At 40.0% G+C, this 20,423-nt stretch overlaps 1 protein-coding gene across 1 annotated transcript in view; it reads right to left on the reverse strand.

The window, feature by feature from the left end:
* LOC142208489 (transmembrane channel-like protein 2-B) overlaps nucleotides 1-20,211 on the reverse strand; it is a 62,126-nt gene extending 41,915 nt beyond the window's left edge. The window contains exons 1-2 of the mRNA XM_075277073.1: nucleotides 19,902-20,211; nucleotides 14,756-14,806 (exon numbers count right to left, since the gene is read on the reverse strand). Of these exons, the coding sequence (XP_075133174.1) occupies nucleotides 14,756-14,806; nucleotides 19,902-20,211 (361 nt within the window). The remainder of the gene's footprint in view (nucleotides 1-14,755; nucleotides 14,807-19,901) is intronic.
* Between the last annotated feature and the right edge of the window lie 212 nt (nucleotides 20,212-20,423).

Consider the following 20,423-nt stretch of genomic DNA (forward strand, 5'->3'; position numbering starts at 1 on the left):
TGCCTCTAGCTACCCTTTTTGGTGCTGCACCTGCCTCAACATCCACACTACTTTCCCCGCTTGACATCCCCCCTGTCCAGGTCGGGTCAGTGTCCTCATCATCCACCACTTCCTCTTCCAACTCCTGTCTCATCTCCTCCTCCCGCACAATGCGCCGGTCAACTGGATGCCCTGACGGCAACTGCGTCACATCATCGTCGATGAGGGTGGGTTGCTGGTCATCCACCACCAAATCGAACGGAGATGGAGGAGACTCTAGTGTTTGAGCATCTGGACACAGATGCTCCTCTGTTAGGTTCGTGGAATCGTGACGTGGAGAGGCAGGTTGAGGGACAATGAAAGGAGCGGAGAACAGCTCTGGGGAGCAGGGACAGTTTGGGTTATTGTTCTGTAAAGCTTCGGAATTTTGGGAGGAAGGAAGACAAGACTGTTGGGTAATAGGAGGAGAGGAGGCAGAGTCTGACTGGCTGCTGGACAATGTGCTGTAAGCGTTCTCTGACAGCCATTGCAAGACCTGTTCCTGGTTCTCGGGCCTACTAAGGTTTGTACCCTGCAGTTTAGTTAATGTGGCAAGCAACCCTGGCACTGTGGAGTGGCGCAATGCTTGCTGCCCCACAGGAGTAGGCACGGGACGCCCTGTGGCTTCACTGCTACCTTGCTCCCCAGAACCATTCCCCCGACCTCGCCCACGGCCTCGTCCACGTCCCTTTCCGGGAGCCTTGCGCATTTTGAATTCCTAGTTAGAAATTGGCACTGTATACCAGTAGTAAAAATTGTGGGTGCACGTAACCCCAATATATTCTTTGAATTACCAGTCAGAAACTGGCACTATATGGCAGTAGCAAGAAATGAGGGTATTTGTATTCCCAATATATTCTTTGAATTCCCAGTCAGACAATGGCACTGTATACCAGTAGTAAAAATTGTGGATGCACGTAACCCCAATATATTCTTTGAATTCCCAGTCAGACACTGGCACTATATGGCAGTAGCAAGAAATGAGGGTATTTGTATTCCCAATATATTCTTTGAATTCCCAGTCAGACAATGGCACTGTATACCAGTAGTAAAAATTGTGGGTGCACGTAACCCCAATATATTCTTTGAATTCCCAGTCAGACACTGGCACTATATGGCAGTAGCAAGAAATGAGGGTATTTGTATTCCCAATATATTCTTTGAATTCCCAGTCAGACAATGGCACTGTATACCAGTAGTAAAAATTGTGGGTGCACGTAACCCCAATATATTCTTTGAATTACCAGTCAGAAACTGGCACTATATGGCAGTAGCAAGAAATGAGGGTATTTGTATTCCCAATATATTCTTTGAATTCCCAGTCAGACAATGGCACTGTATACCAGTAGTAAAAATTGTGGGTGCACGTAACCACAATATATTCTTTGAATTACCAGTCAGAAACTGGCACTATATGGCAGTAGCAAGAAATGAGGGTATTTATAACCCCAATATATTCTTTGAATTCCCAGTCAGACAATGGCACTGTATACCAGTAGTAAAAATTGTGGGTGCACGTAACCCCAATATATTCTTTGAATTCCCAGTCAGACACTGGCACTATATGGCAGTAGCAAGAAATGAGGGTATTTGTATTCCCAATATATTCTTTGAATTCCCAGTCAGACAATGGCACTGTATACCAGTAGTAAAAATTGTGGGTGCACGTAACCCCAATATATTCTTTGAATTACCAGTCAGAAACTGGCACTATATGGCAGTAGCAAGAAATGAGGGTATTTGTATTCCCAATATATTCTTTGAATTCCCAGTCAGACAATGGCACTGTATACCAGTAGTAAAAATTGTGGGTGCACGTAACCACAATATATTCTTTGAATTACCAGTCAGAAACTGGCACTATATGGCAGTAGCAAGAAATGAGGGTATTTATAACCCCAATATATTCTTTGAATTCCCAGTCAGACAATGGCACTGTATACCAGTAGTAAAAATTGTGGGTGCACGTAACCCCAATATATTCTTTGAATTCCCAGTCAGACAATGGCACTATATACCAGTAGCAAGAAATGAGGGTATTTATAACCCCAATATATTCTTTGAATTCCCAGTCAGACACTGGCACTATATGGCAGTAGCAAGAAATGAGGGTATTTGTATTCCCAATATATTCTTTGAATTCCCAGTCAGACAATGGCACTGTATACCAGTAGTAAAAATTGTGGGTGCACGTAACCCCAATATATTCTTTGAATTCCCAGTCAGACACTGGCACTATATGGCAGTAGCAAGAAATGAGGGTATTTGTATTCCCAATATATTCTTTGAATTCCCAGTCAGACAATGGCACTGTATACCAGTAGTAAAAATTGTGGGTGCACGTAACCCCAATATATTCTTTGAATTACCAGTCAGAAACTGGCACTATATGGCAGTAGCAAGAAATGAGGGTATTTGTATTCCCAATATATTCTTTGAATTCCCAGTCAGACAATGGCACTGTATACCAGTAGTAAAAATTGTGGGTGCACGTAACCCCAATATATTCTTTGAATTCCCAGTCAGACACTGGCACTATATGGCAGTAGCAAGAAATGAGGGTATTTGTATTCCCAATATATTCTTTGAATTCCCAGTCAGACAATGGCACTGTATACCAGTAGTAAAAATTGTGGGTGCACGTAACCCCAATATATTCTTTGAATTCCCAGTCAGACACTGGCACTATATGGCAGTAGCAAGAAATGAGGGTATTTGTATTCCCAATATATTCTTTGAATTCCCAGTCAGACAATGGCACTGTATACCAGTAGTAAAAATTGTGGGTGCACGTAACCCCAATATATTCTTTGAATTACCAGTCAGACACTGGCACTATATGGCAGTAGCAAGAAATGAGGGTATTTGTATTCCCAATATATTCTTTGAATTCCCAGTCAGACAATGGCACTGTATACCAGTAGTAAAAATTGTGGGTGCACGTAACCCCAATATATTCTTTGAATTACCAGTCAGAAACTGGCACTATATGGCAGTAGCAAGAAATGAGGGTATTTGTATTCCCAATATATTCTTTGAATTCCCAGTCAGACAATGGCACTGTATACCAGTAGTAAAAATTGTGGGTGCACGTAACCACAATATATTCTTTGAATTACCAGTCAGAAACTGGCACTATATGGCAGTAGCAAGAAATGAGGGTATTTATAACCCCAATATATTCTTTGAATTCCCAGTCAGACAATGGCACTGTATACCAGTAGTAAAAATTGTGGGTGCACGTAACCCCAATATATTCATTGAATTCCCAGTCAGACACTGGCACTATATGGCAGTAGCAAGAAATGAGGGTATTTGTATTCCCAATATATTCTTTGAATTCCCAGTCAGACAATGGCACTGTATACCAGTAGTAAAAATTGTGGGTGCACGTAACCCCAATATATTCTTTGAATTACCAGTCAGAAACTGGCACTATATGGCAGTAGCAAGAAATGAGGGTATTTGTATTCCCAATATATTCTTTGAATTCCCAGTCAGACAATGGCACTGTATACCAGTAGTAAAAATTGTGGGTGCACGTAACCCCAATATATTCTTTGAATTACCAGTCAGAAACTGGCACTATATGGCAGTAGCAAGAAATGAGGGTATTTATAACCCCAATATATTCTTTGAATTCCCAGTCAGACAATGGCACTGTATACCAGTAGTAAAAATTGTGGGTGCACGTAACCCCAATATATTCTTTGAATTCCCAGTCAGACACTGGCACTATATGGCAGTAGCAAGAAATGAGGGTATTTGTATTCCCAATATATTCTTTGAATTCCCAGTCAGACAATGGCACTGTATACCAGTAGTAAAAATTGTGGGTGCACGTAACCCCAATATATTCTTTGAATTACCAGTCAGAAACTGGCACTATATGGCAGTAGCAAGAAATGAGGGTATTTGTATTCCCAATATATTCTTTGAATTCCCAGTCAGACAATGGCACTGTATACCAGTAGTAAAAATTGTGGGTGCACGTAACCCCAATATATTCTTTGAATTCCCAGTCAGACACTGGCACTATATGGCAGTAGCAAGAAATGAGGGTATTTGTATTCCCAATATATTCTTTGAATTCCCAGTCAGACAATGGCACTGTATACCAGTAGTAAAAATTGTGGGTGCACGTAACCCCAATATATTCTTTGAATTACCAGTCAGAAACTGGCACTATATGGCAGTAGCAAGAAATGAGGGTATTTGTATTCCCAATATATTCTTTGAATTCCCAGTCAGACAATGGCACTGTATACCAGTAGTAAAAATTGTGGGTGCACGTAACCACAATATATTCTTTGAATTACCAGTCAGAAACTGGCACTATATGGCAGTAGCAAGAAATGAGGGTATTTATAACCCCAATATATTCTTTGAATTCCCAGTCAGACAATGGCACTGTATACCAGTAGTAAAAATTGTGGGTGCACGTAACCCCAATATATTCTTTGAATTACCAGTCAGAAACTGGCACTATATGGCAGTAGCAAGAAATGAGGGTATTTGTATTCCCAATATATTCTTTGAATTCCCAGTCAGACAATGGCACTGTATACCAGTAGTAAAAATTGTGGGTGCCCGTAACCCCAATATATTCTTTGAATTACCAGTCAGAAACTGGCACTATATGGCAGTAGCAAGAAATGAGGGTATTTGTATTCCCAATATATTCTTTGAATTCCCAGTCAGACAATGGCACTGTATACCAGTAGTAAAAATTGTGGGTGCACGTAACCACAATATATTCTTTGAATTACCAGTCAGAAACTGGCACTATATGGCAGTAGCAAGAAATGAGGGTATTTGTATTCCCAATATATTCTTTGAATTCCCAGTCAGACAATGGCACTGTATACCAGTAGTAAAAATTGTGGGTGCATCGTAACCCCAATATATTCTTTGAATTCCCAGTCAGACACTGGCACTATATGGCAGTAGCAAGAAATGAGGGTATTTGTATTCCCAATATATTCTTTGAATTCCCAGTCAGACAATGGCACTGTATACCAGTAGTAAAAATTGTGGGTGTAACCCCAATATGTTCTTTGAATTCCCAGTCAGACACTGGCACTTATGGCAGTAGCAAGAAATGAGGGTATTTATATTCCCAATATATTCTTTGAATTCCCAGTCAGACAATGGCACTGTATACCAGTAGTAAAAATTGTGGGTGCACGTAACCCCAATATATTCTTTGAATTACCAGTCAGAAACTGGCACTATATGGCAGTAGCAAGAAATGAGGGTATTTGTATTCCCCAATATATTCTTTGAATTCCCAGTCAGACAATGGCACTGTATACCAGTAGTAAAAATTGTGGGTGCACGTAACCCCAATATATTCTTTGAATTCCCAGTCAGACACTGGCACTATATGGCAGTAGCAAGAAATGAGGGTATTTGTATTCCCAATATATCTTTGAATTCCCAGTCAGACAATGGCACTGTATACCAGTAGTAAAAATTGTGGGTGCACGTAACCCCAATATATTCTTTGAATTACCAGTCAGAAACTGGCACTATATGGCAGTAGCAAGAATGAGGGTAGTTGTATTCCCAATATATTCTTTGAATTCCCAGTCAGACAATGGCACTGTATACCAGTAGTAAAAATTGTGGGTGCACGTAACCCAATATATTCTTTGAATTCCCAGTCAGACACTGGCACTATATGGCAGTAGCAAGAAATGAGGGTATTTGTATTCCCAATATATTCTTTTGAATTCCCAGTCAGACAATGGCACTGTATACCAGTAGTAAAAATTGTGGGTGCACGTAACCCCAATATATTCTTTGAATTCCCAGTCAGACACTGGCACTATATGGCAGTAGCAAGAAATGAGGGTATTTGTATTCCCAATATATTCTTTGAATTCCCAGTCAGACAATGGCACTGTATACCAGTAGTAAAAATTGTGGGTGCACGTAACCCCAATATATTCTTTGAATTACCAGTCAGACACTGGCACTATATGGCAGTAGCAAGAAATGAGGGTATTTGTATTCCCAATATATTCTTTGAATTCCCAGTCAGACAATGGCACTGTATACCAGTAGTAAAAATTGTGGGTGCACGTAACCACAATATATTCTTTGAATTACCAGTCAGAAACTGGCACTATATGGCAGTAGCAAGAAATGAGGGTATTTATAACCCCAATATATTCCTTTGAATTCCCAGTCAGACAATGGCACTGCTATACCAGTAGTAAAATTGTGGGTGCACGTAACCCCAATATATTCTTTGAATTCCAGTCAGAAACTGGCACTATATGGCAGTAGCAAGAAATGAGGGTATTTGTATTCCCATATATTCTTTGAATCCCAGTCAGACAATGGCACTGTATACCAGTAGTAAAAATTGTGGGTGCACGTAACCCAATATATTCTTTGAATTTCCAGTCAGACACTGGCACTATATGGCAGTAGCAAGAAATGAGGGTATTTGTATTCCCAATATATTCTTTGAATTCCCAGTCAGACAATGGCACTGTATACCAGTAGTAAAAATTGTGGGTGCACGTAACCCCAATATATTCTTTGAATTACCAGTCAGAAACTGGCACTATATGGCAGTAGCAAGAACATGAGGGTATTTGTATTCCCAATATATTCTTTGAATTCCCAGTCAGACAATGGCACTGTATACCAGTAGTAAAAATTGTGGGTGCACGTAACCCCAATATATTCTTTGAATTCCCAGTCAGACACTGGCACTATATGGCAGTAGCAAGAAATGAGGGTATTTGTATTTCCCAATATATTCTTTGAATTCCCAGTCAGACAATGGCACTGTATACCAGTAGTAAAAATTGTGGGTGCACGTAACCCAATACTATTCTTTGAATTCCCAGTCAGACACTGGCACTATATGGCAGTAGCAAGAAATGAGGGTATTTGTATTCCCAATATATTCTTTGAATTCCCAGTCAGACAATGGCACTGTATACCAGTAGTAAAAATTGTGGGTGCACGTAACCACAATATATTCTTTGAATTACCAGTCAGAAACTGGCACTATATGGCAGTAGCAAGAAATGAGGGTATTTATAACCCCAATATATTCTTTGAATTCCCAGTCAGACAATGGCACTGTATACCAGTAGTAAAAATTGTGGGTGCACGTAACCCCAATATATTCTTTGAATTCCCAGTCAGACACTGGCACTATATGGCAGTAGCAAGAAATGAGGGTATTTGTATTCCCAATATATTCTTTGAATTCCCAGTCAGACAATGGCACTGTATACCAGTAGTAAAAATTGTGGGTGCACGTAACCCCAATATATTCTTTGAATTACCAGTCAGAAACTGGCACTATATGGCAGTAGCAAGAAATGAGGGTATTTGTATTCCCAATATATTCTTTGAATTCCCAGTCAGACAATGGCACTGTATACCAGTAGTAAAAATTGTGGGTGCACGTAACCACAATATATTCTTTGAATTACCAGTCAGAAACTGGCACTATATGGCAGTAGCAAGAAATGAGGGTATTTATAACCCCAATATATTCTTTGAATTCCCAGTCAGACAATGGCACTGTATACCAGTAGTAAAAATTGTGGGTGCACGTAACCCCAATATATTCTTTGAATTCCCAGTCAGACACTGGCACTATATGGCAGTAGCAAGAAATGAGGGTATTTGTATTCCCAATATATTCTTTGAATTCCCAGTCAGACAATGGCACTGTATACCAGTAGTAAAAATTGTGGGTGCACGTAACCCCAATATATTCTTTGAATTACCAGTCAGAAACTGGCACTATATGGCAGTAGCAAGAAATGAGGGTATTTGTATTCCCAATATATTCTTTGAATTCCCAGTCAGACAATGGCACTGTATACCAGTAGTAAAAATTGTGGGTGCACGTAACCCCAATATATTCTTTGAATTACCAGTCAGAAACTGGCACTATATGGCAGTAGCAAGAAATGAGGGTATTTGTATTCCCAATATATTCTTTGAATTCCCAGTCAGACAATGGCACTGTATACCAGTAGTAAAAATTGTGGGTGCACGTAACCCCAATATATTCTTTGAATTACCAGTCAGAAACTGGCACTATATGGCAGTAGCAAGAAATGAGGGTATTTGTATTCCCAATATATTCTTTGAATTCCCAGTCAGACAATGGCACTGTATACCAGTAGTAAAAATTGTGGGTGCACGTAACCACAATATATTCTTTGAATTACCAGTCAGAAACTGGCACTATATGGCAGTAGCAAGAAATGAGGGTATTTATAACCCCAATATATTCTTTGAATTCCCAGTCAGACAATGGCACTGTATACCAGTAGTAAAAATTGTGGGTGCACGTAACCCCAATATATTCTTTGAATTCCCAGTCAGACACTGGCACTATATGGCAGTAGCAAGAAATGAGGGTATTTGTATTCCCAATATATTCTTTGAATTCCCAGTCAGACAATGGCACTGTATACCAGTAGTAAAAATTGTGGGTGCACGTAACCCCAATATATTCTTTGAATTACCAGTCAGAAACTGGCACTATATGGCAGTAGCAAGAAATGAGGGTATTTGTATTCCCAATATATTCTTTGAATTCCCAGTCAGACAATGGCACTGTATACCAGTAGTAAAAATTGTGGGTGCACGTAACCCCAATATATTCTTTGAATTCCCAGTCAGACACTGGCACTATATGGCAGTAGCAAGAAATGAGGGTATTTGTATTCCCAATATATTCTTTGAATTCCCAGTCAGACAATGGCACTGTATACCAGTAGTAAAAATTGTGGGTGCACGTAACCCCAATATATTCTTTGAATTCCCAGTCAGACACTGGCACTATATGGCAGTAGCAAGAAATGAGGGTATTTGTATTCCCAATATATTCTTTGAATTCCCAGTCAGACAATGGCACTGTATACCAGTAGTAAAAATTGTGGGTGCACGTAACCCCAATATATTCTTTGAATTACCAGTCAGAAACTGGCACTATATGGCAGTAGCAAGAAATGAGGGTATTTGTATTCCCAATATATTCTTTGAATTCCCAGTCAGACAATGGCACTGTATACCAGTAGTAAAAATTGTGGGTGCACGTAACCACAATATATTCTTTGAATTACCAGTCAGAAACTGGCACTATATGGCAGTAGCAAGAAATGAGGGTATTTATAACCCCAATATATTCTTTGAATTCCCAGTCAGACAATGGCACTGTATACCAGTAGTAAAAATTGTGGGTGCACGTAACCCAATATATTCTTTGAATTACCAGTCAGAAACTGGCACTATATGGCAGTAGCAAGAAATGAGGGTATTTGTATTCCCAATATATTCTTTGAATTCCCAGTCAGACAATGGCACTGTATACCAGTAGGTAAAAAATTGTGGGTGCACGTAACCCCAATATATTCTTTGAATTTCCAGTCAGACACTGGCACTATATGGCAGTAGCAAGAAATGAGGGTATTTGTATTCCCAATATATTCTTTGAATTCCCAGTCAGACAATGGCACTGTATACCAGTAGTAAAAATTGTGGGTGCACGTAACCCCAATATATTCTTTGAATTACCAGTCAGAAACTGGCACTATATGGCAGTAGCAAGAAATGAGGGTATTTGTATTCCCACTATATTCTTTGAATTCCCAGTCAGACAATGGCACTGTATACCAGTAGTAAAAATTGTGGGTGCACGTAACCCCAATATATTCTTTGAATTCCCAGTCAGACACTGGCACTATATGGCAGTAGCAAGAAATGAGGGTATTTGTATTCCCAATATATCTTTGAATTCCAGTCAGACAATGGCACTGTATACCAGTAGTAAAAATTGTGGGTGCACGTAACCCCAATATATTCATTTGAATTCCCAGTCAGACACTGGCACTATATGGCAGTAGCAAGAAATGAGGGTATTTGTATTCCCAATATATTCTTTGAATTCCCAGTCAGACAATGGCACTGTATACCAGTAGTAAAAATTGTGGGTGCACGTAACCACAATATATTCTTTGAATTACCAGTCAGAAACTGGCACTATATGGCAGTAGCAAGAAATGAGGGTATTTATAACCCCAATATATTCTTTGAATTCCCAGTCAGACAATGGCACTGTATACCAGTAGTAAAAATTGTGGGTGCACGTAACCCCAATATATTCTTTGAATTCCCAGTCAGACACTGGCACTATATGGCAGTAGCAAGAAATGAGGGTATTTGTATTCCCAATATATTCTTTGAATTCCCAGTCAGACAATGGCACTGTATACCAGTAGTAAAAATTGTGGGTGCACGTAACCCCAATATATTCTTTGAATTACCAGTCAGAAACTGGCACTATATGGCAGTAGCAAGAAATGAGGGTATTTGTATTCCCAATATATTCTTTGAATTCCCAGTCAGACAATGGCACTGTATACCAGTAGTAAAAATTGTGGGTGCACGTAACCACAATATATTCTTTGAATTACCAGTCAGAAACTGGCACTATATGGCAGTAGCAAGAAATGAGGGTATTTATAACCCCAATATATTCTTTGAATTCCCAGTCAGACAATGGCACTGTATACCAGTAGTAAAAATTGTGGGTGCACGTAACCCCAATATATTCTTTGAATTCCCAGTCAGACACTGGCACTATATGGCAGTAGCAAGAAATGAGGGTATTTGTATTCCCAATATATTCTTTGAATTCCCAGTCAGACAATGGCACTGTATACCAGTAGTAAAAATTGTGGGTGCACGTAACCCCAATATATTCTTTGAATTACCAGTCAGAAACTGGCACTATATGGCAGTAGCAAGAAATGAGGGTATTTGTATTCCCAATATATTCTTTGAATTCCCAGTCAGACAATGGCACTGTATACCAGTAGTAAAAATTGTGGGTGCACGTAACCCCAATATATTCTTTGAATTACCAGTCAGAAACTGGCACTATATGGCAGTAGCAAGAAATGAGGGTATTTGTATTCCCAATATATTCTTTGAATTCCCAGTCAGACAATGGCACTGTATACCAGTAGTAAAAATTGTGGGTGCACGTAACCCCAATATATTCTTTGAATTACCAGTCAGAAACTGGCACTATATGGCAGTAGCAAGAAATGAGGGTATTTGTATTCCCAATATATTCTTTGAATTCCCAGTCAGACAATGGCACTGTATACCAGTAGTAAAAATTGTGGGTGCACGTAACCCCAATATATTCTTTGAATTACCAGTCAGAAACTGGCACTATATGGCAGTAGCAAGAAATGAGGGTATTTATAACCCCAATATATTCTTTGAATTCCCAGTCAGACAATGGCACTGTATACCAGTAGTAAAAATTGTGGGTGCACGTAACCCCAATATATTCTTTGAATTCCCAGTCAGACACTGGCACTATATGGCAGTAGCAAGAAATGAGGGTATTTGTATTCCCAATATATTCTTTGAATTCCCAGTCAGACAATGGCACTGTATACCAGTAGTAAAAATTGTGGGTGCACGTAACCCCAATATATTCTTTGAATTACCAGTCAGAAACTGGCACTATATGGCAGTAGCAAGAAATGAGGGTATTTGTATTCCCAATATATTCTTTGAATTCCCAGTCAGACAATGGCACTGTATACCAGTAGTAAAAATTGTGGGTGCACGTAACCACAATATATTCTTTGAATTACCAGTCAGAAACTGGCACTATATGGCAGTAGCAAGAAATGAGGGTATTTATAACCCCAATATATTCTTTGAATTCCCAGTCAGACAATGGCACTGTATACCAGTAGTAAAAATTGTGGGTGCACGTAACCCCAATATATTCTTTGAATTCCCAGTCAGACACTGGCACTATATGGCAGTAGCAAGAAATGAGGGTATTTGTATTCCCAATATATTCTTTGAATTCCCAGTCAGACAATGGCACTGTATACCAGTAGTAAAAATTGTGGGTGCACGTAACCCCAATATATTCTTTGAATTCCCAGTCAGACACTGGCACTATATGGCAGTAGCAAGAAATGAGGGTATTTGTATTCCCAATATATTCTTTGAATTCCCAGTCAGACAATGGCACTGTATACCAGTAGTAAAAATTGTGGGTGCACGTAACCCCAATATATTCTTTGAATTCCCAGTCAGACACTGGCACTATATGGCAGTAGCAAGAAATGAGGGTATTTGTATTCCCAATATATTCTTTGAATTCCCAGTCAGACAATGGCACTGTATACCAGTAGTAAAAATTGTGGGTGCACGTAACCACAATATATTCTTTGAATTACCAGTCAGAAACTGGCACTATATGGCAGTAGCAAGAAATGAGGGTATTTATAACCCCAATATATTCTTTGAATTCCCAGTCAGACAATGGCACTGTATACCAGTAGTAAAAATTGTGGGTGCACGTAACCCCAATATATTCTTTGAATTCCCAGTCAGACACTGGCACTATATGGCAGTAGCAAAAAATGAGGGTATTTGTATTCCCAATATATTCTTTGAATTCCCAGTCAGACAATGGCACTGTATACCAGTAGTAAAAATTGTGGGTGCACGTAACCCCAATATATTCTTTGAATTACCAGTCAGAAACTGGCACTATATGGCAGTAGCAAGAAATGAGGGTATTTGTATTCCCAATATATTCTTTGAATTCCCAGTCAGACAATGGCACTGTATACCAGTAGTAAAAATTGTGGGTGCACGTAACCCCAATATATTCTTTGAATTCCCAGTCAGACACTGGCACTATATGGCAGTAGCAAGAAATGAGGGTATTTGTATTCCCAATATATTCTTTGAATTCCCAGTCAGACAATGGCACTGTATACCAGTAGTAAAAATTGTGGGTGCACGTAACCCCAATATATTCTTTGAATTACCAGTCAGAAACTGGCACTATATGGCAGTAGCAAGAAATGAGGGTATTTGTATTCCCAATATATTCTTTGAATTCCCAGTCAGACAATGGCACTGTATACCAGTAGTAAAAATTGTGGGTGCACGTAACCCCAATATATTCTTTGAATTCCCAGTCAGACACTGGCACTATATGGCAGTAGCAAGAAATGAGGGTATTTGTATTCCCAATATATTCTTTGAATTCCCAGTCAGACAATGGCACTGTATACCAGTAGTTAAAATTGTGGGTGCACGTAACCCCAATATATTCTTTGAATTACCAGTCAGAAACTGGCACTATATGGCAGTAGCAAGAAATGAGGGTATTTGTATTCCCAATATATTCTTTGAATTCCCAGTCAGACAATGGCACTGTATACCAGTAGTAAAAACTGTGGGTGCACGTAACCCCAATATATTCTTTGAATTACCAGTCAGAAACTGGCACTATATGGCAGTAGCAAGAAATGAGGGTATTTGTATTCCCAATATATTCTTTGAATTCCCAGTCAAACAATGGCACTGTATACCAGTAGTAAAAATTGTGGGTGCACGTAACCCCAATATATTCTTTGAATTCCCAGTCAGACACTGGCACTATATGGCAGTAGCAAGAAATGAGGGTATTTGTATTCCCAATATATTCTTTGAATTCCCAGTCAGACAATGGCACTGTATACCAGAAGTAAAAATTGTGGGTGCACGTAACCCCAATATATTCTTTGAATTCCCAGTCAGACACTGGCACTATATGGCAGTAGCAAGAAATGAGGGTATTTGTATTCCCAATATATTCTTTGAATTCCCAGTCAGACAATGGCACTGTATACCAGTAGTAAAAATTGTGGGTGCACGTAACCCCAATATATTCTTTGAATTACCAGTCAGAAACTGGCACTATATGGCAGTAGCAAGAAATGAGGGTATTTGTATTCCCAATATATTCTTTGAATTCCCAGTCAGACAATGGCACTGTATACCAGTAGTAAAAATTGTGGGTGCACGTAACCCCAATATATTCTTTGAATTCCCAGTCAGACACTGGCACTATATGGCAGTAGCAAGAAATGAGGGTATTTGTATTCCCAATATATTCTTTGAATTCCCAGTCAGACAATGGCACTGTATACCAGTAGTAAAAATTGTGGGTGCACGTAACCCCAATATATTCTTTGAATTACCAGTCAGAAACTGGCACTATATGGCAGTAGCAAGAAATGAGGGTATTTATAACCCCAATATATTCTTTGAATTCCCAGTCAGACAATGGCACTGTATACCAGTAGTAAAAATTGTGGGTGCACGTAACCCCAATATATTCTTTGAATTACCAGTCAGAAACTGGCACTATATGGCAGTAGCAAGAAATGAGGGTATTTGTATTCCCAATATATTCTTTGAATTCCCAGTCAGACAATGGCACTGTATACCAGTAGTAAAAATTGTGGGTGCACGTAACCCCAATATATTCTTTGAATTACCAGTCAGAAACTGGCACTATATGGCAGTAGCAAGAAATGAGGGTATTTATAACCCCAATATATTCTTTGAATTCCCAGTCAGACAATGGCACTGTATACCAGTAGTAAAAATTGTGGGTGTATATAGCCCCAATTCTATTGCTAGAGGACTTGCAGGGTATTTCTGGGGTGAAGGTGGGGGGGCACACCGTTGGAACGGGTATCGGGGTATATATCGGGTATACGGGAATACACTGACAGTGTATTCCATTCAGGATCCTGGGAAAGCTGGGTTGCGGCGATTGAGCCCGTCAGTGCCACTGCTACTTCTCTACCACTTGTGACTCCATAATACAATTAACATGGATCCTTGCTCATGTTACCATGTTACTTACCATCACTCTCAGATTCTGAACTGCTTAGTTGTGCATCTATATCAATCCCAACTGTAAAACAAAAACAATACATTTTGTAGGTTAACACCCTTATTAAATAGTATAAAAATATTTATTTTTATTTTTATTTTTTGTTTTGTGATGGATATGAAAATATAGGACTAAGTAAAGGAAGCAGGGGATCTAGCACAAGAGAGGTCCATAAACTACTTTTTATTATCAAAACATTAAAAAGTCCACATGACATAACTCATGCAAGATGACCAGTTGCATGGATAGCATACATGGTGATGTGATATGGGCTTCTTAATGTTTTGATAATAAAAGGTAGTTTTATGGATCCCATTTGTGATGGATTCTCAGTTCCTTGTATCTTGTTTTACAGTTATTCTTCCATCCAGGTTTGTAGTATTTAGAGATTATGTGAGTTTATCATATCTTATATATACCAGTTACAGTTATGGTACAGCTACCAGAGCTCTGTCTCACCTGGAAGCTATTGACATGAGGAATTGACGCATTAAAGTATATTAGAAAACTGGTATAACATTTCAGGATATACTAAATATTGTGAACTAGATGAAGCAAAAAATGTTCTATAGAAAGTCACCCTGTTTTTGATTCATCAAGCAACATATCAGGACATATTTCATGACATATTGATTCAATGTGTCATAAAAACACTAATTTGAGAAAGTACAATAATGGCACATCAGACAACCCGTTAGAATATTAGAATATGGGATCTGAGTCACCAACTTTTTAAAAAAAAAACAGATGGGTCCTGCTGCAATACCGAGAGGTTGGGACAGAAAGCTTTGCATTGGACCAGTGCATTGTCGCAGCTAACACGTTGACAACTGTTTTACTTGAATTTCATTTTGGTGTTTATCTGATGATATGTGCAGTTTTTGATGTATCTTTAACTGTACTAGTAAGGCTACAGCAGGATAGATGAAATATCCCTTTGACATTCTAGAGAGTCTGTTTCTTCTATCTTAGGAGCAGAGTGTGTAAACTGTAGCCAGCTTTAGAGGGATTCAAACATTAAAAAGCAATTTTTTGTCCCAAACACATAGGAATAGCCTTAAGAAAGGCTTAAGGCTATTCTTCTCCTACCTTTAGAAGTCTTCTCCGCGCTGCCGTTCGGTAGAAATCCCGGTTTTCTTCTGTATGCAAATGAGTTCTCTCGCAGCACTGGATGTGGTCCCCAGCGCTCAAACAGCAGGAGGGATGTCCCAAATGCTGCAAATGAAATCTCCAGCACCGCCTCTATCTTCACCTGGAGTGGCCTCTCCCTGCGTCTTCTTCCAGCACTGGCTTTAAACTTCTAGGCATGCGCAGTCGTCTCTGCCGCCAGGCCTCGGGTAGAGCTGACTGTGTATGCCAGCGGCCATTTTCTTGTGGCACACTGTCATTGTGTGTAAAATTCTACGAACATCCATAATGTAGGCCCCCTCATTACGACACCAGCCTTGAGGAGTACCGGAGTACAGCGAGTGTGAACTCAATAGTGACCAACTACTTACTACTCCCATCCTCTCCACACTCCTCCACAGGTTTGCTATAACAGGAGCATCTAGAATAACCTCGTGATCCTGGTGCAGAGAATCTGAAGCAAACTATAATCAACAGGTGGCAAACAAAATAAGGATTGGATGTGGGTGTCAGTATGCAGACCTGAGAGTATTAGTGCACGGATGTTCAGTGTGAGGCTCAGTCAGGCTAGAGACTCCAGAGCAACTAGAACTTAATCTTTTGTTGAAAAAATTAACAAACAGGACAGAACTATCACCACCATCTTACAGAGGAAAATCTGGTATCTGGTGAGGAAAAACCATCACAAACAGTCCGTGTACAAAGTCCACTAGTTCTGGGACAGACGTGTTTATGCGTGTCATTATTGTTTACCTAAATCTATTCTCCATAAGCAGTGTGTTTCACACTAAGTTGAAAATAGGAATATTGATATTTAGCCCTGTCTTTGGATTGTATTTTTTATAAATGTTCCAGATGTAATATGGTGTGCTGACTGATTATGTGACGAATCATCAAAGACATATGATTAATGTATATTCTTGAGTTTTTCCCTTTTCCCTCTAGGGTTTGAGTCAGAGGAAGGAACTTATAAACTAAACCCAAAGGTTGGATGGTGATAAAGAGATATATGAGATTCAATGGTCACTTCCGGTTCCTCTTGATAACCAGTACAGCTGTGAGAGTATAAGGAAAACCTTAAACCTTTGCCCACCCGATAATGTTCTAAAGGACAAACTGCACAATAAACTGTTAGAGGATATGGACCTTGAGAAAAGAACCTAAAAGACTGTTGGATGAATTTGCATTTATATTCCTGTTATATTTTATGCAACGTACAGACTGATCCTGTTAGTGATATCCATCGGTGTAATCCCGTTTCTAAAGGGGATGATAAACAAGGCTGTGGATTTGGACAAGAAGGGCATATTTCTGAGTCACTCGGGAATGGATCCTCAGATGATGGAACTTGAGACTGACACGCATTGGGACAGATCAATGGGCCCCAGAGGAGCAGGGGAAGGGAAATTAGTATTTAGGGGGGAATGTCAAATCTGAAGTCACAATTGCTGATGCATTGCTACTGGATTTATGTTGAAATACTAATTTTCCTTTAAAACTAAAGACTATCAGCTTTGGAATAAAGAATGTATTATAAGATGGCGACGATTCTTATGTTTTGCTAAATTCTTTAGATTGTAACCAGGACTACAACTTGCTGTGCGTCACACACCAGAACCAATCATATGAAGAATTTCATGTTATATTATGCATTAACCCTTTCTTTTCCTTTCCTGTATAACTATGTGTGACGTGAAATAAACTGAGTTCAGTGCTGCTAGCCGAGGATAAGAGAGCATAAGCTGAGAAGTTTTGAAGCAGCTTGAGTCTGATTCATTTCTTAAAACGACAGTGCACACACATGCTCTCACTAATTTGGATCTGACTGATTGACCCGTGCTGTCGAATTCGACCCTGACAATGTTACAGTGATAAACACCTTTGTTATGGAAGTCACTTTTTTAGATATGGAAAAAACAACTTAGAAATATCATGCAAATGAGAGAGTTGGTGACCACTGGGGGATTGTTTTTCTTCAAATTTACAAAAATGACATAGAATACTTTATTGATCGTGGATAAAATGTGGTTATTTAATGGCTACTTAACACGTGGTTTTCGGTTTGGCTTAAGTCAACAGAATCTAAGATTGTGATTTTTCAACCATTAACCCCTGCACAGGGCTCTAGTATACACTGTAACAATCTTCAAGTAGCATCTCTGGAGTAGCCGCTCCAGTGTAGACCGGTGAAGTGTTATTATAAACACGCACAGGTCAAAAATCAGTTAATCTATAATGTATGTATATATCAAAGCCAAAAGACAAAGAGAAGTAACACAGGTCCTACATCATCTGGCAAGAATAGTCAGAGAAGCAAGGACCAGAATACAGTTAAAAAAACAAAAATTAATCCAAGAAAGAGGCCAAGGTTAGAAAAAGTTTAGAATCCAGGAATCAAACAAAACTATTCTTAGGATCTCACACAAGATGTAGAACATATGCCAGCATATGCGAGGACTCAGGGGCCAGCCATGGTGTCATCATTATCATCTAGAAATAGATGCTTCAGTTGTCCCTGCTGATAAATTTGGTGACTTCTTCAAAGGGCTTGAGAAGTCAGCACACTTCCCTCATGAGCCTGCAATGATGTATCTCAAAGTAACACACTGTCCCTGTATTCTGCTGCATGCAATAATTGTTCACCACCTCCTGTCGCTCACACAGATGATCCAGCATGTGTAAGGCTGGGTTCACATGGAGTATTTTGATCCGGAACCTGAGGTGGGTCGCAGCAACTGAAAGCCAGTGCACTGCAGCGGCATCCAGCTGCGCGATCTGCTCCGGATTAGGCCAAATGAATGGGCTTAGTCCGGAGGAGGATGTGTCTTCAGGCCGAATCGCGAGGCGAAACGGCCTGAAGAATTAGCATCTCGCTTCTTTTTTCAAGGAGCCGGTAGCAACGGGGGTTGAGGAGGAGGAAGAGGAGTGGTAACAATGGCTTGCCATAGTGAAGATGGTAGCAGGAAATGGTCCAGGGAGGAAGATCCAGAGGAAGTAGATGGGTCCTGCATGGTGTTTGAACTGGGCCTGCACAATTGGGATGGAAGTAGTACCTTGCCTTAGTTTTTTTCGGGATTGTGGCCGCTGCCATTAAAAACATTGACCCAGTGGGCCATGAAAGCTATGTATTATACATAATTGCTGCTCCACATGTCAATGATGGCATGGACTTTTCCCTAGGCTGATGTATCTGAGGAAAGACCCACGTTACATGACACATGATAATATAAAGCTGAAACAACTAGAGAAATAATTGCGGCTTGGTCCTCCATCAAGGTTGTGCACATAACATCATTTGATGAAATATAGTGGAATCTAAGTGTTATGGCAGTGTTATGGCAGTAAATGCACCACTAGCAACTTGTCCAGGTGTGAGGTAAAGAGGACCTTTCATGTCCTCAGGCACATGCGGTTTTATATACCGCTAATAAGACAACAGTGCACTGAATTCAGCGCACTATTGGTTTTCCCATTATGTGCCCCTGGTGAAGAGCTATCGGTATTGTTACTGTAGCTTTTCACTGTCAGAAGGACGTTTCTGACAGCCTGTGAGGAATGTCCCTCCTGACAGTAGAGTCTATGGTGCTGTAATGTCAGAGAGGGCGTTCCTTACCACCCAACATGACACTCAGCATCATGCCCCCTCTGACAGTACAGAGCTATGAACTCTACTTTCAGGAGAGGCGTTCCTCAAAGACTGTCAGAAATGCCCTTTTGACAATGAAGAGCTACAGTAACGGCATCAATACTTCTTCACTAGAGGCACATAACAGGAAAGCCAATAGTGTGCATCACCATGAATTTTTCATTTTGGCGATATCCAAAAAAAATTTCCACATTCCTAAATTCCCAGTGTAGCTGCTGCTTCCAGCAGCCGAAACATGTCTGTCAAAACAATCACCAATGCTGATACCGCTGCCTGCAGGGTTCCCCTAATTCTGCTTTTTGAATGTTGGGCCTGCATAATGACTGGAATTGTTACTATTACCACTGCCACCTCCCTCTTCATCTGATGTCATCTTGTCAACCTGACCTGGTTGCCAGGTCCTATCCACAAAAGAACCATCATCAGCAATGTCTTCATCACCTTCCCTAGCTCCCCTACCAGAACGACTACCAGTAGTAGTACCACACCCCCTGTCACTACTACCTCCACCACCAACAGTAATCATGTCTTCTTTCTCTACTTGCAAACAATGATGACTGTTGTCAACAAGCTCATCAAAAAGAGGAGGGAGATTGCTCAGACTAGGAGAAATAGATTGCTCATCAGGTGCCACATCTCTACTAGGGATCATTGTCAGTGAAAAATGTGATTGAGACCCAGTGGACAGTCCAGATAGGTAAATGACATGTTATGGAGGAGGAACACACATAAGCCTGACTCAAGATCACATCACTCTCAAATGCAATATCCTCCTGTGATTGAGATGTTGAGATGAGCCAGCTAAATAATCTAAAACTTCATCTTCATCCTCAGGAACTACAAATGCCAGAGGCAGTGTTGTTC

The sequence above is a fragment of the Leptodactylus fuscus genome, chromosome 1 (assembly GCF_031893055.1).
Source record: "Leptodactylus fuscus isolate aLepFus1 chromosome 1, aLepFus1.hap2, whole genome shotgun sequence".
Lineage (NCBI taxonomy): Eukaryota > Metazoa > Chordata > Amphibia > Anura > Leptodactylidae > Leptodactylus > Leptodactylus fuscus.